The 21577-nt window shown below is 47.8% G+C and overlaps 5 protein-coding genes across 5 annotated transcripts; 3 read left to right on the top strand and 2 right to left on the bottom strand.

Moving 5' to 3' along the window:
• Positions 1-5911: 5911 nt before the first annotated feature.
• Positions 5912-7959, top strand: F5J12DRAFT_781684 (uncharacterized protein; the record flags this gene model as incomplete). Its single annotated transcript, XM_051742591.1, has 8 exons — positions 5912-6014; positions 6159-6444; positions 6493-6581; positions 6675-6856; positions 6904-6974; positions 7015-7112; positions 7561-7695; positions 7775-7959. 8 exons carry the CDS (start codon positions 5912-5914, stop codon positions 7957-7959), a joined length of 1149 nt encoding a protein of 382 aa, XP_051601264.1.
• Positions 7960-9346: 1387 nt separating this feature from the next.
• Positions 9347-9985, top strand: F5J12DRAFT_781683 (uncharacterized protein; the record flags this gene model as incomplete). The annotated part of the gene is made up of 4 exons (XM_051742590.1): positions 9347-9408; positions 9558-9708; positions 9732-9858; positions 9915-9985. The coding sequence occupies 4 exons, from the start codon at positions 9347-9349 to the stop codon at positions 9983-9985; spliced, it is 411 nt and encodes a 136-aa protein (XP_051601263.1).
• A 6443-nt stretch (positions 9986-16428) lies between these two features.
• On the top strand, positions 16429-18201 carry F5J12DRAFT_891134 (uncharacterized protein; the record flags this gene model as incomplete). Its single annotated transcript, XM_051747458.1, has 5 exons — positions 16429-16643; positions 16697-16828; positions 16894-16988; positions 17037-18123; positions 18180-18201. The coding sequence occupies 5 exons, from the start codon at positions 16429-16431 to the stop codon at positions 18199-18201; spliced, it is 1551 nt and encodes a 516-aa protein (XP_051601262.1).
• Positions 18202-19683: 1482 nt separating this feature from the next.
• On the bottom strand, positions 19684-19931 carry F5J12DRAFT_891133 (uncharacterized protein; the record flags this gene model as incomplete). Its single annotated transcript, XM_051747457.1, has 2 exons — positions 19684-19750; positions 19798-19931. 2 exons carry the CDS (start codon positions 19929-19931, stop codon positions 19684-19686), a joined length of 201 nt encoding a protein of 66 aa, XP_051601261.1.
• Positions 19932-20398: 467 nt separating this feature from the next.
• On the bottom strand, positions 20399-21182 carry F5J12DRAFT_681948 (uncharacterized protein; the record flags this gene model as incomplete). The annotated part of the gene is made up of 2 exons (XM_051740260.1): positions 20399-20851; positions 20904-21182. Coding segments are annotated over 2 exons (732 nt in total), but the record flags the coding sequence as incomplete, so codon positions are not given.
• Between the last annotated feature and the right edge of the window lie 395 nt (positions 21183-21577).

Below are 21577 nucleotides of genomic sequence, written 5' to 3'. Positions count from 1 at the left end.
AGCTGGTGGTGGGGAACCTTAGCCCAAGCACAGGCTGTACAAGACTGGACATAGTCCTTGACAAAGGTCCTGAGGCTGGGCCAGGTATACTCACACCAGATGAGTTCGAAAGTATAGTTTTGGCCAAAGTGGCCAGACAGGGGGTGGTCATGCTTAAGCTGCAAGACCCAAAGGCAGAGATCATTTGAGTCTGCTGCATAGATCCTTCCATCAAGCTGAAGGAAACTGGTGTCATCTACTGACCACCAGGGATCAGACATGTTGGACAGGCAGATTTGTGAGACCAGTTGTCTAGCAGTGTGGTCAGGATATCACTGTGTAGCTTCTCAACATCCATTAGGGCAACTGCACATAAGACCAGGTACTCAAGGTAAGTGGCATGAAGGGAGACTGCTAGCTGCTCCTGGGTGAAGACTGGTCTCAGCTTTTGTGGGTACACTCAGGCATAGCCACTATCCCCCTCTTTGGGGTAGACATCCCATTGTCTAGTTAGGGCATCAGGCTTAGCCCCAAGCTTACTTGGCCTGAAACAGATGATCATATTGAACTGGGATGGGAATTCTGACCAGCAAGCTTGGTGGCAGGTGAGTACTATAGAGGTAGAAAAGTACTCCAGGTTCTTGTGATCAGTGACAGCATCAACTGGTGAGGCTGAGCCCTGGGCAGATGAGGATGGGATGTACCAGGACACTTCAGGACAGAAGCTGGTAGGAACTCCTGGTAGATATATGTAGCCATGGTCCCTAGCAAAGGGGACAAAAAAAATGATTGACATGGAGGCAGCCATATCAGTGGAATTAGCAAAATGAGTGTCTTTTGGAGGGAGTGCTGTAGAAACATGTGGAGTGTGCAAATCCTTTCCAATTTTGGAAGGTAGGATTGCATGGCTGAGTACTATAAGTGAGTGTGGGAATGGTGTTGGTATCTGTGGAATTGGTGGAGATATGTCAAAAACCAGAATGTCATACATGGGTGCTTAAGAATTTTTATCAGCACTTAACCCACTTCCTTCCTTTTTCTTTGGCACTGATGACTCATTCTTGTGCAAGGGATGACTGCTGACATTTCTGGCTGTCCTTCTTCACATGAGGGCTATGGTCTTCATCTTCATTCATCAGCTGTATCCATGTCCACCTCACCAAACACCTTTGGTGTGTGACACCATCCAGCTTTGACAGCATGTTCTTTTTGTTAGTATGACCTCTAGGAGGATGTTCTTTGGTTGCCTCAGGTCTGTCATTCACTTGGAAAGGTCTTATGTGGTTGTTTCAGTCTCTCCAGTCCAAGAAGCATATGGATCCTTCCTCCCTGCTCCCTGCAATGTTTTCATACCAATCTCATCCATCATTCTTCCAAAACTGCAACAGCTACAGTATAATCTACTGTTCTCCACCCTCCCTGATCACATCCATGACAAGTATGACACACATCTTGCCTTCTTATTGCAAGATACAGCAGAAGATGCTCCCCCTTCATCCTCTCTTCCAATGGAGCCTCATTCATGAAGTTTTTATTTGTGTCACTGAGAGGACAGTTAGGGGGGGAAAGTTGTGATCCCCTATGTTCCTGTCACCCCACAGACACCCAAAGCTTGACCCCTGTTGACATCTGACTCACCCTGTCCACTTTTGGATGTACTATATTGCCATCAAATCAGTGCTGCCTCTCTGTCATCCCACCTTGGCCTAGAAGCAATCTCTTCGAGATGTGACCTGCACAGCCTCCCCCTAATGTGATTCCAGTGCACTTTCCCAGTTCCTGACATTACTTGACTCATACTTTGACATTCTGACTGTCCTTGACTCACCTATTGCCAATACTTACCAATCTTTTGACTTTGCTTACTGATTCTTTGCCTTTTGGCTTACTTATCCTTACCAATGCTCACCAATGCTTTCTAAGATGATTACCCACCACTTACATTCCTTACTTATCACTTACCAATCACTTACCAAGTGTTTGCACCTTGTTTTCCATAGGCAATGCCCCTGTACTGTATATACAGTGGCTCAAAGAACTGTCCACATGTTTGCATGTTTTACACTAGTTATGACTAAATGCAATAACCCCTGACCCTAGTCCTAAACCATGAGTGTATGAAATAAAGTACTTACTCTTAGCTTTCTATGGGTCCAAGAATTAAGTGATTTGGATAGAATAGTAACCATTTGAATATGACATGTCATGCTGACAGTTTTTTGACTTTATAAAAATCCAACTATCTAGTACTTGGTATGAGCTCCTTTGGCCTTGATAACTGCTTCAACCCTTCTAGGCATGCTTTCTATCCATTTTTGACACTCTTCCACAGAAATCTTCCCCCACTCCACTACCACCCTTTCCCATAATTGATGAACTCCTGTAGGAGCACTCTCATAACCTGAGAGAGATCTTTTGAGGTGGAGATGAGATAGGCACAAACAGCAGGAGGTCATACCAACTACAGACATCTTCCCTCAATGTTCAAGCTGGGAGGGGGGGCTGGCATCGTTTGCACTGTAAATCAGTGAGCATCTGTCTTGTGACATCGCATATGGCAGTACTTTGGTGTTTGGAGGTGGCGGAGTGCACTGCAGAGATCCAAAATATGATAGTCATGGCTGACCAAAAAAGCATTATGGATTTCAGGGTGGAGTGACCTTGTAAACAAGGTGATATGGCTCCTCAGAGAACCATGGCCAGCAGCTTTGATCCATCAACCAACACCTTTGACTCAATAATGACAGTTCACTTGCTACACCATGATTAATGAAAAACATGCAAACACTGGGACAATTTTGTGAGCTACTGTATGCCAGTCACCCAGACTTTAACTATTAGTCCTGGCACAGCCTCTATGGCTGTCCTCCATGCTAATCACCTTGCTAATAGCTTATTAACAAGTCCAGCTCTGTGTTTGTTACCCTGGACTGGCCTCATGTATTTAACATCTGTACATACTACATAGCACCTCAGTCAGAATATCAATGTAGTATTACCCTCAACTCTGTACTACCCTCTGAGTCTACTCTATAGCTAAGGCTGAGCCTTAAGCTATCCCCAGCCCCTGTCCCAGACCTCTCCCTGGCTTGCCTAAGGGTACAGCACATAAGCTGAGACCAAGGGAGGTAGATCCAACCCCAGACCAGCTTCCCCCTGTGCACACTCCAAGACCAGTTGGTTTCCCATGCTACCAGCCTTATTCCCACACTCCCAGTCTTAAGTCTGGACCTCCAGCCTTAGCTCCAGTCCAACTGGACTTGGCCCCTGTCTCCTGGCCTTGACTTTGGTCACCTGGACTTAGCCCCTGTCACCTGAGGGTAAACCCACACTTAACAGTATATTCTGACTCACACTTGTGCAAGTCACTTCATCATGTCTAGGTCCTGCTCTAGAGCCCCTACCCATGACCTTGCCTGCTGGGGACTCATTGGGATACCTCTCATCTGCCTCTGGACCCCAACCTGGAGACCTCTGCTAAAGCAGAGAGGTAACTGGTGACCCTCAGCACTCTGCACACCCTGGGTTGCATTACCCCTGGCACTATGTTCCTAGTGGTCAAAACTTAATGTATCCACTCCCTTGCTCCTACCCCTGCCTGCCACTCATTTCTTCCTGAATCTGGACTGGCCATGTCAGCCCCTGAGCCAGACTCACCAACCTGGATTCACACTCAAGCCCACTTCCAAGTCAGAGTTACCCTCTGGACTTGCCCCAGAGCTGGCCTCAACAACCAGACTCACTTCTGTTAGCTCCCCTGAGCTACCTCTGTCCCCTGGCTGGTCACCTCAGTCTTCATGCTTGGTCTTTACCTCAGTCATCCCAGCACTCTATCCCAGTGGTCTTGGTCCGGTTCTACTGTACTGGACACTGGGATCATATCACTCATTTGACCTCCTGTTAAGTATGGGTTTACCCTCAGGTGACTGGGCTTCAAGACTGGGTGACAGGGGCTAAGTCTGGGTGACCAATGTCAAGGCTGGGAGACAGGGGCCAAGTCCAGTTGGACCAGAGTTAAGGTCAGAGGTCAGGGGTTAAGTCCAGAGGACTGGACTTAAGACTGGGACCATGGGAATAAGACCAGGACCATGGGAAACCAGCCAGTCTTGGAGTGTGCACAGGGGGAAGCTGGTCTGGGGTTGGATCTACCTCCCTTGGTCTCAGCTTATGTGCTGTACCCTTAGGCAAGCCAGGGAGAGGTCTGGGACAGGGGCTGGGGATAGCTTAAGGCTCAGCCTTAGCTATAGGGTAGACTTAAGGGGTATTACAGAATTGAGGGTAATACTAAGTTGATATTCTGACTGAGGTGCTACAAAGTATGTACAGGGGTTAAATACACAAGGCCAGTCTAGGGTAATGAACATAAAGCCAGACTTGTTAATAAGCTATTAGTGAGATGATTAGCAAGGTGAGGATAGCCACAGTGGCTGTGCTGAGGCTAATAGCCAAAGTCTGGGTGACCAGCATAACTGGAGTCAGACACAGGTTTGTACAGTAAGCAAGATCAGCAAAGGGGACTAGACTAAATATAGTACAAACAATGGAAAACAGACTGGAGTTATGTCCAGGTCACCTGGACATGGACCTGGGAGGACCAGGGCAGAGCAGTGCAAGGCTGGGAGAGCCAGAATGGACTGGAGATAGGGGTAAAACACTGGACTTGAGTTATTCAGGCTAGAGTTGGGTTATCTAGGGCCAGAGTTGGGTTTTCTAGGCCAGACCAGGACTGGACTTGACTGGAGATAGGGGCTAGGGGTCCAGACTGAACCAGGATTGAGTCCAAGAGTCATGGATATGACAGTATCCACCTCTTAGGAACTGAACCCTTGAGGTTCCATAGGGAAATATGCCCAGAGGGTTACACAATGTAGTTGCATGACTAACAGTGAGTCCAAGTGTGCACACAGTGCCAAGGGTGAGTCAGAGGGCCAGGAAACAGGGCAGTGATGACCAGAGGTTCAGTAGTTCAGACTGGGATGGCACAAGCCAGGTTTGGGGACAAGGGTCAAGGCTGAGGGGTGTTCTGGGAACCCAAGGCTGGAGAAGTGACAAAAAGTGGGCTGGAGACCAGTCTGGGATGCTGCCAGGTGATTCAGCAGGTCAGGACAAGGCAAAGCCAAGTCAGAAATGATTAGACTGGCTGGACAGGGGTTTCCAGAGACAGTGAAAGCTGAAGCCAGTGTTTCAGGGGGCCAGAGTTGCACTTTGGGGCTGGGTTAAGGCAACATACAGGCCATGAATGACGAGACATGGCCTAGAGGTGCACTCTGGAGCCAGGTCAGGCAAAAGTGAAGGCCAAAAATGTACAGAGAGGACCAGTAATGTCCAACAAATGTACCAGGGATGTGTCACTAGGACCAGAGGTGTGCCTCAAAGCTGGTTCAGGGCAACATGGAGGCTGAGAGAGTCCAGAGAGGTCTGGAGATGACAAAAAGATGGACCAGGGGTGTACTAATGTGCTTCTGAGTGGCACTGGAGTGACACAAAGGCTGGGTGGGTGCAGGGAAGGCCAGGAAACCAGTCTAGGAATGCACTGGTTGGACTGGGAGTGCATTGCAAGGGTACTGAGGGTCACAAGAAGTGCTGAGAAGGCTGGGATGGGTCCAAGGTCTGCTGCAGGGGGTCATGGGGTCTGAAAGTGTGTATCTACAGAAAAAGAAAACATATAACAGAAAACTGAGAAAATGTATAACAGGGGAACAGGAAACTGGAGCTAGAGGCAGGGGTCAAAGCTGAAGGCTGAGACTGAGAGTGGCTCAGGCCAGGGGTGGCAAAAGCCAGAGACTGAGACTGGGAGTGGCTAAAGCCAGTTGTGCTAAAGCAAGTTGTCTGGAGGGAACAGTGAGACTGAAGACTGGTCAAGAGGACAGAAGGCCAGGAAGGCCAGGAACCAGTCTGAGGGTCAGAGAGGGCAGGTGGGGACTGGTCTGGAATGAGAGAGGACTGGAAGGGCCAGCTGAAGACTGGTCTAATGGTCAGAGAGGGCTTAGAAAAGCCAGGTGGGGACCAGCCAGGAGCCAGTGAAGGCCAGAAGGGTTAGAAAGACTGGTGGGAGACTGGGACATGGCTGTAAGGCCAGAAATCCAAAGGGAGACCAGGCTGGAGTGGCTGGCTGAAGGCCATTCTGAAGGAGTCAGAGGGGTTTGGGGTGGTTAGAGGTGACCTGAGGTGCTATCTAGCTGGTGGGCTGATAACCAGAGGCCAAAACAGTGTAGGCTGGCAGGCTAACACTGAGACTGGGGTAACCAGGGTAGCAAGGTGTGAACCCAAGGTTGGGAGTGGAAAGGCTGAGTGCCAAGCACCATGGAAAGGGCCAGACAAGCTTCTAGCAAGGGATTGGGGACTGTCTAGGACAGCTAGAGTTTGGTTTGGACAAGGATTGGAGGACTTGACACAGCTAGGCATGAACTGGGGACTGGCAGGTCATGAGACCAGTGCAATGAAGCCTATGAGTGTCAGCCAAAGGTGAGTCTGGTTGTTGAGTCCAGTTTAGGGGTGTCTGAAGTTGGTCAGGGATGGGTTGTCCAGTGGCAAGAAGCCCAAGGGCCAAGAGTCACTGGAGGACTGGTTCAGGGAGTCTGGGGACCAGATGGGGCCTAGGGGTTATCCAGCCAAAGGGTTGACAACAGGATGCTGAGACCAGGGAGACCAGTGGACACATAATCACTGAGGCTGAGGACTACTGAGGTAGTGAGACCAGAGTACCAATACTAATGGCAAGGGCTGGGAGCAACCCAGGGGTGGGTGGTTCAGGAGTGTTTCAGTATGCAAGGACCAGGCCAAGGAAACTGGGGACTGGTGTGCAGGGACTGAGTGGGGTTGTGCTGAGGGTACTGGAGAGGTAATGGACAGGGGTTTGGGAAAGAGTAGGATGCTAGTGAGGTCCCTTATCCACCTCTTAGGGTAGACTTCCCAAGTCTACAGGGGTACAAGGTGTGGGCCAGGACCATCAAGAGGAGTACCAGGTGGGTAGTAGGAGTACTACCACCAGAGTTGTAAGTCTGAGTACTGAGAATGCTGAGACTGGCTTAACAGGTGTCAAGACCAGTTTCAGGAAGTTTTTTCAAGGCCAGGAAAAGCTTTAAAACTGGAAATACAAGACTGGCAGAGCAGGCCAGACTGGTACAGGGATAGTAAGGAGTGTTGGAGTTGAAAATAAGGGTATGAAGGCTGGAACCAGAGCCCAAGAGGAAACAAGAAGGCAAGTGAAGGCTGGCAGGTCAAAGACAACCAGTAAGACCAGAGTCAGGAGAATGGGTAGGACCAGAGTTCCAGAGTTAACGGTGGGGTGACAGTGGTGATGGTTAGGGGGAAGGTGAGGGGTTAGCTAGCACCTGAAGGGGCCTCACAAACATACAAGTTCTGGGGTGAGTGGGTGAGCTGGGAAGTGGACCAGCAGAGTCAGGGGTTTGTCAGATGGGCCAAAGCCTGGGGTGTCTTACAAGCAAATTTATGCTCCAAGGTGGGGTTGACATCAGGGGGGTTAGCAAACTTTAGCATTAGGCAGGGATAGGTGACTGCACTACACTTGGCCACCAACAGGTGCCTATTGAGTGGGCTAGTCACTTCTCTACAACCTAGGTACTTCGGTTCCTAATGGGTTGACAAGGCCAGTTAAACAGGGGGTTGGAGACCGAGAGAGAACCAAGGCTGGGTCCACCAAGGACCAGAAAGAGATGCTAGGTCAAGGCCATAGCACCAGGGTAGAGGACAGGGGTAGTTCCAGGATGAGTGACAAGCCCAAAGGCTGAGGGAGTGACAAGGGAGTAGCACAGAGCTATCAAAAGGGTATCAGAGACTGAAGGAGGCTGGAGATGGGAGGCTGGCCAAAAGAAGGAAGTCCAGAGTGAGCAAGACTGGTCAGGGGCTATGAGGGAGTCTGGAAATGACAGGCCAGACAAGGGAGGAAAGACTGGAAGTGGAGAGTCTGGAGGTGACATGCCAGAGGTGACAGGCCAGACAAAGGCTGACAAGGCCTAGTGAGGGAGGGAAGACCAGTCATAAGGGAGTCCAGAGGTGACAAAACTGGACACAAACAGCAGGAGGACTGGAGTTGGCAAGTCCAGTCCAGGGCTACAAACCAGGTTGAGGCTGAGGGAATGCTGGGGTCTGGCAGGACAAGCCAGGAGGACTGCTAAGGGGACCAGAGTGTTGCACTAATTGATTCATCTCTACCAAGACCACCAGTTTGGCTTCTGGTGTAACAGATTACCAACTTGTTGACCCAGTTAGGATCCTGGGGTTGACTCTAATTGTTTTGTCTCAACTGAGACCACTGGTTTTGGCTTCTGGAGTGCAGAGTTACCAACTTGTTAACCCAGATAGGATCCCAGAATAGACAGAGGACAGGGAAGGGTCCAGAAATGAGGTCAGGGGCAGGGATAGGGGCCAGAGGACTGGCAGACCAGTCCTAGACTGACAATCAGGGGCCAGGAGCAAGTCCAAAGGACTAGCACCATGCTGAGGCTGGAGAGGCAGGTACAGGAAAGGAGAAGGGCTGGTATGCCCAGGGGCACCTCCAAGTGAGAAGAGAGGCCAGAAAAGAGGTCAGGGACCAGGCTAAGGGCCAGAGGGCCAGCAGACCAGTCTTAGACTGAAATGGAGGTGTCATACACAAGCTGGGACCACCCAAACCAAGGGCCAGGAGCAAGTCTGATGGACAACTGCTCTTCCCAAGGCTGGGATGTCAAGTCTGTGAAGTCCAGGTTCAAGACCAGACCAGAGACTGATGCAGGTATGCAAGGCCAAAGGGTTGGGAGCAGGAGGGGAGCAGAAGTACAGGGGGTGGACTGATTGGACTTAGCAACTGTGGAAGCAGTGCTATTCCCTTGCATGGGTTGCAGTCTGAGTCTGAGTCTGAGGCAGAGGCAGAGAATTCAGAGAGGACTTATTTGATTTCAGACTGAAGAGGTACAGGCTGAGTATCTACAGGTTTATATACTGGAGACAAGCTATAGTATGGAGACTGGTAATGCCAGTCTCACAAGGACTGCTAAGACAATTGGTAAGAAAAGTATTAGTAAGACATGACAAAGGTGACAGGAGACCAGGACAGAGAAAAGGTGGGCTGGGAACAAGGCTGAGGCAGGCTCAACTGAGATGACACTTAGTAACAGCACTAAAAAGCAGTGCTGACTGTGCTAGACCAACTGGAGGTAGAGTTTGGCAAGGCCAAGGCTGGACTGAACAAGTGTGAGGCCAAGTCTGGCCAGGGTCAAGGCACGGCTATGACATGTGACAAGGGACTGGGGACCCAGGAGGGGTCTGTGAGGAATAGGAGGGTTCAAGGAAAGCCAGGACTGGTCTAAGAGCCAGTAACCAGTCTAGACAGGTCTGGGTGAGGTGGCCAAATCTGACCAAGGCCAGAATGGCCAGTAGTGAGGGGCAGAAGGCTGAAAGAAGTGGCAGACTGGCTTTAGACAAGTCCAGGTGAGTGTGGACAAGCCAAACCAAAGCCAGGAAGGCTGGTAGCAGACAGACTGGAGGCTGGGGGTCCAGGATGCCAAGGCCAGTGAAGCAAAGGCTGAGGGTGGAGACTGGACCAAAAACTGCTGAAGCTGAGTGCTGATGGGGAACAGGGAAGGTGTTGAGGGCTGGGACTGGCCAAGTCCAGGCCTGAGGGCTGCACCAAAGGTGTGCAGAGGTCCAGAGACCAATATCAGGGGGCCAGGAGGTCAAATGAGTGATGTGATCCCAGTGTCCATGGGCTGGAGTGCTGGGATGACTGAGGTAAAGACCAAGGTGAAGACCAGGGTGACCAGCCAGGGGTCAGAGGTAGCTCAGGGGAACTAACAGAAGTGAGTCTGGTTGTTGAGGCCAGCTCAGGGGCAAGTCCAGAGGGTAATTCCAACTTAGAAGTGGGCTCAGGCATGAACCCAGGTTGGTGGTGAGTCTGGATGGTGAGTCCAACTCAGGGCTTGACATGGCTGGTCCAGAGTCAGGCAAAAATGAGTGGAAGACAGGGGTCAGGAGTGAGGGAATGGATGCATTAAGTTTCAACCACTAGGAACATAGGGCCAGGGGTGTGCAGAGTGCTGAGGGGCAAGGTCATGGGTAGGGGCTCTAGAGCAGGACCTAGACATGATGAAATGACTTGCACAAGTGTGAATCAGAATATACTGTTAAGTACAGGTTTACCCTCAGGTGACCAGGCTTCAAGACTGAGTGACAGGGGCTAAGTCTGGGTGACCAATGTCAAGGCTGGGTGACAGGGGTCAAGTCCAGTTGGACCAGAGTTAAGGTCAGAGGTCAGGGGTTAAGTCCAGAGGACTGGACTTAAGACTGGGACCATGGGAATAAGACCAGGACCTTGGGAAACCAGCCAGTCTTGGAGTGTGCACAGGGGGAAGCTGGTCTGGGGTTGGATCTACCTCCCTTGGTCTCAGCTTATGTGCTGTACCCTTATGCAAGCCAGGGATAGCTTAAGGCTCAGCCTTAGCTATAGGGTAGACTTGAGGGGTATTACAGACTTGAGGGTAATACTAAGTTGATATTCTGACTGAGGTGCTACAAAGTATGTACAGGGGTTAAATACACAAGGCCAGTCCAGAGTAATGAACATAAAGCCAGACTTGTTAATAAGCTATTAGTGAGATGATTAGCAAAGTGAGGATAGCCACAGTGGCTGTGCTGAGGCTAATAGCCAAAGTCTGGGTGACCGGCATAACTGGAGTCAGACACAGGTTTGTACAGCACCCTTGGCCTTTGCTACACTGGCCTTGGAGCCCTGGACCCCCTTTTTGGCCTCCAGTCTGTCTGTTATGAGCCTGCCTGGCCTTGGTTTTGCTTGTCCACACTCACCCAATGTGAGTCAAAGTGTGGTTCAGTGGTGAAAACCAACCAAAACCAACACAAAAGACAATAAGAGTGAGTGGTGGTGTGCCTATGTGGTACCCAGATGGTGGAACCTTCTATTAGGGTGGGGTTTTTCAAGTTACAACACTCAAAGATGAGTGCTGAGGGTTGGGGGTGCTCCTGATGAAGAGGGAGCAAGAATGCAATAGAATGTGATGGGGTAGACTGCTGTCAGCCTACAGAAGGATGATTGATGACTTAATTCAATGTCCTAAGCTGCATTGAGTTCAGGGAGGACTTGGAGTGAAGCTTGATTGATGATAGGCAATGATAAGTGAAGTAGATGATAATTAGACCCTTAATAAAGTCTCAATTATTGAAACTGATGAATGATTTACTGAGTGATGATGAAATGCAGGCAAGGGGGCTCTCTGACATCTTCTTCTTATTCAGCTATCTAAGTACAGTGATTTACAGTGGTGCAAAAAACTGTCTGCATGTTTGTATGTTTCACATTAGTGATGACTAAATACAATAACCCCTAACCCTGGCCCTAAACCATGAGGGTATGAAATAAGGTACTTACTCTTGGCTTTCTATTGGTCCATGAATCAAGTGATTTGGATAGGAATGGATAGAATAGCAGCCATTTGAAAATGACATGTCATGCAGACAGTTTTGTGACTTAAAGTTTTGATTATATATATTGACCCTGGCATGCAGTTATATTGTTACATACATCCATCAAGGGTTCTATTATGTTACCTTTATGTAATGAGTATGATCCAACATATATAAACCCCACCACCCTCTGCTCATTTTCTCATCATCACCATGAAGTCCATTTCCACCTCTCAAAGATGAAACATCATCTCTCTTGCCTCTCTTGGCCTGTCCACTAGGAAGATTGCCTCACAGACTGGTCTAGGGAAGTCTACAGTATCCCAGGTTCTTCAGGAAATCCAACCAGAGAGGTCTAGGCTTCATGGTGGTCACCCTTCCAAGCTTTCCTCTACCAACAAGAGAGCTACTGTTCAGCAAATCCTTACTGGCAAGGCCAAAAATGCTGTTCAAGCCACTCATTTCATCAACTCTATTGTTGATAGTCCTGTTCTTCTCAGGCAGTGAGAAAACCCTCAAAGATGCCTCATTGAAGGCTGTGGTGAGGAAGAAAAAGCCATTGCTTTCTACTGGTCACAAGAAGAACAGGTTAGCCTTTGCTCTTAAGTATCAGCATTGGACTGTGGAGAACTGGCAGAGAGTTATATGGTCAGATGAGACCAAAATCAACAGGATTGGGTCAGATGGACAAGAGTATGTGTGGAAAAAGAAGGATGAAGGGCTTATTTCCAGAGAGGTCAAAGGTACAGTCAAGTTTGGAGGAGGTCCACTCATGGTTTGGGGATGTATAGGGTGGAATGGTGTGGGGGTCTTGAGTGAGGTTGAGGGAAGGATGGATGCTGAACAGTATGTGACCATTTTGCAGGAAGGGTTGCTTCAAAGCATGGAGGAATCTGGAATTACAGAAGATGACATTATCTTTCAACAAGATAATGACCCCAAGCATACCTCTAGAAGAGTGCAGAAATGGTTTGAAAAGCAGGATATCAAGCTTCTAGACTGGCCTGCACAATCTCCAGACCTCAACCCAATTGAACACACTTGGAATCACCTCAAAAGATCTCTCTCAGGTTATGAGAGTGCTCCTACAGGAGTTCATCAATTATGGGAAAGGGTGGTAGTGGAGTGGGGGAAGATTTCTGTGGAAGAGTGTCAAAAATGGATAGAAAGCATGCCTAGAAGGGTTGAAGCAGTTATCAAGGCCAAAGGAGCTCATACCAAGTACTAGATAGTTGGATTTTTATAAAGTCAAAAAACTGTCAGCATGACATGTCATATTCAAGTGGTTACTACTCTATCCAAATCACTTAATTCTTGGACCCATAGAAAGCTAAGAGTAAGTACTTTATTCCATACACTCATGGTTTAGGACTAGGGTCAGGGGTTATTGCATTTAGTCATAACTAGTGTAAAACATGCAAACATGTGGACAGTTTTTTGAGCCACTGTAAGCTCTTAGATACTCAGCCTGTACTTCTTCAGTCTGAAATCAAATAAGTCTCACCTGATATCCCCACCTCAGTCTTGGACTTGGACTGTGACCCACACAAGGGAATAGTGCTGCATCATCAGTCACTAAGTCCAACCAGTCCACCCTCTGTACCTCTGCCTTTTCCCCTCATCCTGGCCCCACAGCCTCATGCCAGCTTCAGTCTCCAGTCCAGTCTCAACCTGGACTCCATGGACTTGACAGTATTTCAGACTTGCCACTTGTGTGGGTCTAACAGATTATGGCAACAAGGACTTGTTTCCAACCACCCCATGGCCACTCTGCCACCAACACCAAATCTGCCTCAGCCAGTGGCACTCACTGCAAGGCAGCACTATCTGCCTTGAGTACCACTAAGTGCTCTCCCAACCCTGTTAGTCCTTTCAGGGGCTTTTCAGCCAAAACTTCCAATACTCCCACCCAACATCACCCCACTGCCCCCATCCCTGATGATGATCCCAGGGATGAAGGGCTGGATGCCAATGATAACTACTTGCAGTATTTGGAAATAAAATACATGCTTACTGTTGTAAAGCTAGAGTGGCAATCATGATGTCATGCTCTGCATGGAGATTTAGGGGGAAGTTGTCAGGATCTACCCTCACAAAAAGATAGGTCATGTGATGGCAATTGAGAAGGTGCATGTTTGCTTTGAAAAAGATGATGATTTGATGATTTTGGAGGATGATAGATTGTTGTAGCACAGAGGAAGGATCAGAGAAATAGTTAGCTATACTGCAAAGTGAGAGATAGCTGGACAAATGGCATTGGACAGTGATGATGCATGGACCAGATTTGCATTGATTTCCTAATGATGATGACCCCAGCAATGGTCCCAGTGATGATGGGCCTGGTGATGACAATCCAGATGAGGATGATCCAGACTTCCCAGACCTGGACACCACACCTGCAGTTGCAGTCTTTGACAGTCTTGCAAAAGCCATCAAGCTACTGGCCCACAACACCCTCACTGGTCCTGAATCCTCAAGCAGGACCAAGTTGCATGAGCCTGACACCTTCAATGGTACTGACCCCAAGAAGCTTCACACTTTCCTCATGCAGTGTGAGTTAAATTTCCAAGACTGGCCCCAGGCTTTCAGGACCAACCATGCCAAAGTCATCTTCATGCAATCCTACCTTAAAGGCATGGCCTTAGAGTGGTTCAGGCTGGACTTGCTCAGGGTTGAGGACCCCAATGACCGGCCTCTCTGGAAGAACTCCTGGAGGGAGTTTGTCCTAGAGTTACAAACCACCTTTGGCCCTCATGATCCAGTTGCTGATGCTGAGAGCCAACTCAACCATCTACACATGAAAGATAGTCAGTGCATTAACAAATACATAGTTGATTTTAATTGGCTTGCTTCACAAGTCTGAGGCTACAGTGACAGTGTGCTGTGCAATCACTTCTACTCTGGGCTCCCAGACTGGATCAAGGATGAAGTCTGTCAGGTTGTCAAGCCCTGGCCACTACATGAGCTCCACCACCTCACCCAGGAGATAGATGTGTGCTATTGGGAGTGCAAGGAAGAAATCCAATGGACAAATAAGCATCAGGGCTTGTCTTCCTCCAACAATAAGTCCAGTGGCTCCAGTAAGAACAATCAGCCCAAGACCAGTCAAGAGAAACCCAAGACCAGCAACAACAACACTGTCTCTACCCAGTTCAAGCTGGCCTCATCAAAGCCAGGCAATGATAACAGCAACTCATCCAAGCCTGAGCCTAGCAAACTTGGCAAAGACAGGAAGCTCACCCCAGAAGAATGCAAGCATTGCATTGAAAGCAACCTCTGCATGTTCTGTGGAGGCCCTGGTCACTTTGCTGAGAAGTGCCCCAAGAAGACCAGAAAGGCCAAGGTTTGTGCCATAGCCACCACTGAAGCTGCACTAGCCTCAGGCTTGGGTTCTACCCCCAAGACATAAAAATAGGTAGCAGCTCCTGGGACTCTGCACAATCTGGGAGCTGCATTGACTCCAGTTGTGCAAACTTGGAGGCTTGACTCAATGTGTCTGCTCTTTCCAGCCCAAATTCATTAACCCCATACATCACTATAGAAAATCATGATTTACCTTGGCTTCATACTTTAGTGGACTCTGGTTCCACTCATTGTTTCATAGATAATCATTTTGCTAATCAACACTCTTTTACCCCATACTTGGTCTTGTCAAGTATGGGTTTACCCTCAGGTGACAGTGGTTAAGTCTGGTAGACCAAAGTCAAGGCCACAGGCCAGGGGCCAAGTCCAAAGGTCTGGAGTCAAGGCCAAAGGTTAGGGGTGAAGTCCAAAGGTCTGGAGTCAAGGCCAGGAGCATGGGAACAAGTCTGGTAGCATGGGAAACCAACCAGTCTTGGAGTGCACACATGGGGGAAGCCAGTCCAGGGTTGGATCTACCTCCCTTGGTCTCAGCTTATGTGCTGTACCCTTATGCAAGCCAGGGAGAGGTCCAGGACAGGGGTTGGGGATAGCTTAAGGCTTGGCCTTAGCTATAGAGTAGACTCAGAGAGTAGTACAGGGTTGAGGGTAATACTTAGTTGATATTCTGATTGGAGTGCTACAAAGTGTGTACAGGGGTTAAATACATGAGGCCAGTCCAGAGTAATGAACATGAAGCCAGACATGTTAGTAAGCTATTAGGAGGATGATTACCAAGGGGTGGATAGCCACAGAGGCTGTGCCAAGACTAATAGCCAAAGTCTGGGTGACTGGCATAACTGGAGTCAGACACAGGGTTTGTACAGTAAGCAGAGATCAGGCAAGAGGATTAAACTAAATATAGCACAAACATCAAAGAACAGACCAGAGTTATGTCTGAGTGACCTGGACATGGACCTGGGAGGACCAGGGTGGAGCAGCATGAGGCTGAGAGGCCAAAGGGGACCAGAGATAGGGGTAAAACACTGGACTTGGGTTATCTAGGCCGGAGTTAGGTTATTTAGGGCCAGAGTTGAGTTTCTTAGGTCAGACTAGGTTTGGACTTGACCAGACGTAGGGGCTAGGGGTCCAGGCTGGACTGGGATTGAGTCTGAGAGTCATGGATATGACAGGTCTCACCAATCTGACTCTGGCCCTTTGATGGAACATCCACTTTTACCATAACTCAAGCAGTAGATGTCAATATCTGCTTCACATCTGGCAATGTTGTTGAAAAAAGGGTGCTGTAGGCAACCTCAGTAGTGAACAATCTACTGAGGGAACAGTGTAATGACTGTGTAGTAAGTGTGCTCTAATGGCTTATGTAAGTGGCCAAACATCACACCAAAAGAAGTGAGAACACAGGGGAGAATATATCTCCAACAAATGACACACCAGTAACCCTGTATCTTGCCCTGTTGGATTCCAAGTGTAAAGTAGTTCTTGGGCATAACTGGCTCACCCAATACAATCTGTTGATTGACTGGGTATTGAGCAATATTACTTTCCAGACTCATACACAATGTATTGATGTGCTCCTTGTTGAATGCAACAAACATATCAGTGTGTTCTGCATCAACATGTTAAGTATAAAATGTTTTGTTTATATGCCTCACCTTGTCTTGACTCTCTAAAATGTACTATACCTCACAGGTCAAGCCCAACATCTTGACCAATAGTAACATTTCCAGTCTTTGTGATCAGATCGACAAAAAGTTTAGGGTAGAACCTCAAGAGATCCAAGACAAAGTTATGTGCATCCATAACAAGCAACATACCAGTAGGAAGACACCCCCTGCTGAGAGTGATAATGAAATCAGTGCTGATGTTGATGCTGAGACACATAGAAGGTGGGAACACTGGCTGTGATGCTGAGGGCAGTTAGCGCTCATTCCTCTTTCAGTAATATACAGTGGTGTGCGCCAGCACTCATGCAGATTCTCACCCATTTGTCACAAAAGACCGGTTGGTCCTTTTCAGTTCTGATGGGTGGGCCAGATCTGGCAGATGCTGAGGAGCAGTGCATGGTTGCAAGGTGAGAAAAGTACTACTAATTGTGTTTTAGCTCACACAACAGTGTTCATAAAGCCTTCACATCAGGAAGAATAGATGTGGACTTAATTTTGCAGAGTCTTACCATCACTTTGACTCCACTGTGGTGCAAGCATATGCAGAATTCCTTGACTCCAAGCTTTGTAAGTTTTTATTCTTTAGTTAGAAAAGCTGCAATGCTGACTGGGAAGATGATAATGTACCTGTCATTGCAGCCTCCTCCATCAGCAAGAAAACAGGCCACAACAAGGGCAGCGATGCAAACAATGGTGCTGATGTCATGAAGGGTGACAATGACAACAAGCCTGACAACCACAGGAACATGGATGATGAAGATGACACTGACATTGGTGAGGGTCAGGAAGGTAATGATGCAGGCATTGGCAAGGACAACGAAGGGGATGATGTGGGCATTGGTGATGACCAGGAAGGTGATGATTCAGGCATTGATGATGACCAGGAGGTCAACAATGCTGGGCATTTGGACAAGTTGAGCAATGCTTCCACTCTCATATTTATATTCTCAACACTTCAGTATTTAAGTGTTGCAACTTCTCATGATGGTATGTCTGTTGCAACAACTCCACCCCAACTCGTCACAGGTTCTGCTCTTGCAACATCATGTTATCCTATCGTCTCACCACTGTGCATTCAGACCATGCATCCAAGTATTGCAAGTCTGGCAAAAACTCCAGCATATGTTGCAACACCTTCACACATTGCAATGCCCAGTTCCATCATGGGACTTCCAAGTGTTGCAATGCCTGAGTGCACTCTTGTCCCTTCAGTGAGTATCCAGCCTTCTGGTATTTCCAATCATCTTTTATCTTCACAGGATTTTGGCTCTTTTGGCACAGAACTGGATAGCATTCTCCAGGCCAACACAATGTCAATGTTTACACCACAGTGGAACTTTGATGGCCTACCCCTCATTAGCTCTAACCCTGCAACTGTCCATGCTACAAACCATTTGATGTCTCTTACTGGTAGTACTACCAATCCATATCTGGACTATTTCACAATGGCAGGGCAATATGAGCACTTGACACAAGACCTGCCTTTGTTACCTTCCACCCCATCTGACAACAGCTCTCTGCCACCAGCCTCCAAGGTGCTTGGGGACCCTCTGCTAGGCTGTCCTAAATGCAAACCAGTCCCATCCTTGTGTGCCCAGCATGACAACATGATAGGCGATGCAGATAAGGAGAACAGTTTGGTGGTGCATAGGGTGAAGAAGAAGTGGTCTGAACTCAAGGATGGTGCAGCAAGGAAGTCAAAGTAAGTTGCACAATTCAATTGGGATGCTATGTTTTGATGATAATCATTCATGCCAGGAAAAGGAAGACAGTTCCTTAAGCTTTTTGTAATTTGTACTCTTCATTGAAATTGTCTCATCATCATGTATATGTCATACTTCTATGTGCAAATGTGCTTGAGCTATCCAACTGCATATGCCAGCAGATAAGCAATTAAGTTGTAATTAATATGGTGGTCACAAGGTGTTGCAACATATTGCAATGAAGGGCACTACAATGCATTGCTATGATAGTAGTATAGACATTGCAACAGGTGTTGCAACAAAAGGGGCAAGGGCGCTACAACACATTGCAATGAAAGTAGTATAGATGTTGCAATGAAAGGGGCAAGGGTGCTACAACACATTCCAATGAAAGTAGTATAGACATTGCAACACTCTTTGCAACAACCCTGTTGCCATGAACAATGCAACACTACCTGATGGTAGTTACTGCTTTTCATTGCAAGAATGTTACACTAATTGCTTGACAACAGGTGGATTTGTGAGACTGGGTCATCTGGCAGTGCCATCAGGATATCACTGTGTAGCTTCTTGACATCCATTAGTGCAACTGTGTGTAAGACCAGGTACTCAAGGTAAGTGGCATGAAGGGGGACCCCTAGCTGCTCCTGGGTGAAGACCAGTCTCAGGCTTTGTGGGTTCACTCAGGCATAGCCACTATCCCCCTTGTTGGGGTAGATGTCCCATCATCTAGTTAGGGTGTCAGGCTTAGCCCTGAGCTTACCAGGCCTGAAATGGATGATCATATTGAACTGGGATAGGAATTCTGACCAGTGAGCTTGGTGGCAGGTGAGTACTTTAGAGGTAGAAAAGTACTCCACGTTCTTGTGATTGGTGAGGCCAAGCCCTCTGGGTAGTGGTGCCAGGTCTGGAATGCTTTGAAAATAGCAAGCAATTCCTTATCATGAGTATCATAATTCAACTCCAGGGCAGTCAGAGTCCAGGAGTAGAAGGCTACCTGATGTATCTGGCCACCATTGCAGGTGATAGAGAGGATACCAGCAATGGCATAGTCTGATGCATTGGTCTTGACAGTGATGGGAACCCCAGTCATGACATGGGTTAAGACCAGCACAGTAGTGAAGGTGGCCTTGAGGTTAATTGAATGACTGGCAGCACTCCTCAGAGAAGTTCCAAGGGGCACCTTTGTGAGTACATCAGTAAATCACTTTGAGCTGTGGAGCTCTCCACAGTGCTCCATAATACACAGAGTCCCCTAGCTAGGTCCAGGCTGGACAGATGCACCCAACAATACTTTTTGCTATGGCTAGTTGCCTGTTACTATGGAATGGTCACATTGTCATGGAACTTTCATGCTTAGATATCACTGTACAAAACTGGCCAGACTGTATTCTCCTTGGGGTGTTGTCCAGTACTCCCCATCTCAATGTTTACTTTGCAAACATGTGATCACTCCACAACTAGGAACAGTTCACAGCAGGTATGACAGGAACAGGAGCATTGGCATCAATTGTGTACTATGTGTAATGACAGGTACAACAGGACCAGGTATTATGAAATCAATCAAGGACTGCCTGAATGTGCTGGTACCTCTCTACATTCAAATCAACCTCTTGCAGTGCAGCCCTGATACAAGGAGTCAGCATGAGTGCATCAGCCACCCCGGTACTTACCATCCTTCCTTCACCCACTGAGAAAGCTGATTGTGCAACCTTGCATTGTGATAGGGATTATGAAGGATGTTGTTCAGCACCTTCATCATGCCATGGAAAATGGAATTGTAAGCCTTGCTGGAGAATTGAGGCATTGTCTTTCCTGTGCTGTTCTTTGCAAATCCATCTAACACACAATGATACTGCAAGAAAAGTTTGATTTGCAGTGACTTGGGGTGTAAAATAACTCACCACAGCTGTGACAAGAGCCAGACAGGAAAGGGGAACTGAATTGTTGAAGGACTCAGGACACTTATCTGCAATTCAATAGGTCCCAGTATAGTAGAATTGTATGACAGCTTCCTTGAGGGCAGGGTGAGAAAAATTCCTGGTTTTTCCCTGATAAACCAATCTGTTAGTAGTGCAGACAACAAACTATGTGAATGTACATTCTCATCAAAACTGTCTCACAGGAAAAAATGTCCCTCCAAAATGGGTCACTAACTCCACTGAGGCAAAAGTTCTGTGCTTTGTGAAAGAAGACTTGGATGTTTGTAGGGTGGACCTTCGATTTCACTGCTGCAAGCTGAGCCAAAGTGGTGGACACAGTTCATGGCTCATGTCAGAATGGGTCTCTGAACTGTTTGTACATCGCCATGGTGATCAGGGAAGTCTTTCCCCCAACAGCTGTGAGCATGGCAGCCTCAGGAGTGTCAGTGATATAACCTGCAATTGACATGAAACAGTACTGCATGTGCCCCAGAGAATCCAGTAACATAATGCCAAGTTTGGCAGCTTGCTTGATGGGTTCAAGTACAATATCCAGGCATTCATGAATGAGCCTATCTTTGAGGAGGCCACACATATGCTTGTTCTTGTGCACAAACTTGGGGATGGGGAGGAGAGCAGTGAGCATAAATGAGTTGGATGACAATTTTAGGCATGTGGACATCTTGATATTTGCTAGGCTGACAAGAAGTGGATGAGCAACTCTGCCACCACATAAAGTAGTAATATTTGTCTTGTCTGAAGAAAGTATTGTGCCAAGAAGAGTCGCTCCACTTGGAAGCTGTGACTGGGGTACATCAATTGAATAAAAGGATCTATAACTCGCAGTGGAAACATACCTGCATACACCAAGCATCATCAGTGGTCATCCACTCTGTATACACCCTACAAAGCTTCTCAGGCATTTTGTATACATGCCTCAGAATGAAATTGAGCTGGTCAGAGAACAAAGGGTGGTTGAGGAACCATGCAATGCATTCCAGGGGATTGCACCAGTACAAGTGCACAGGGTGTTTGGTTGGCTGTGAAGGAGTAATCTCCATTGAGCACCAGTGTGGCCCACCAGGGAGTAACTCAGCCAGCCCACAAAGTGCTCTGGCTGTATGAAAGGAAATATTTAGTAGCTGTATCTGGCACACATCAATAATGATCTTCAGAGAGAATAGGGACAGGCTTATGATTGACAATGACAAGAAAGAGTCTATAGCTCTCATGCTCAGGCCTGAATGAAGTAACCATGATGCCAGCTCCCATTCATTGTGGAAGTTGAAGGGGTAGTACAGATTTGATGCCCATAGGTTGCTGAACTGGTCACTGTTAAATTTGTCCATAAATGTTGGGCCAAGTCCAAATGTTTTAGCTGTGCCCTCAAAGTCATCTGTGGTTGGCCCCCATGTGTCAAATGCCATATGAACAAAATCTGGGTAATCGTGAGTTGCATAGTCATCAGGGTCAGTGCTCATCGGGACATCTTCTAAGTGTGTTGGGTGTTGAGAGTTATGAATGTTCAAGC

The sequence above is a fragment of the Pisolithus orientalis genome (genome assembly GCF_024613125.1).
Source record: "Pisolithus orientalis strain OTSU chromosome Unknown F5J12scaffold_9, whole genome shotgun sequence".
Taxonomy (NCBI): Eukaryota; Fungi; Basidiomycota; class Agaricomycetes; order Boletales; family Pisolithaceae; genus Pisolithus; species Pisolithus orientalis.
Note: the sequence above shows the minus strand (reverse complement) of the source record. Positions and strands in the feature narration are given on the sequence as shown.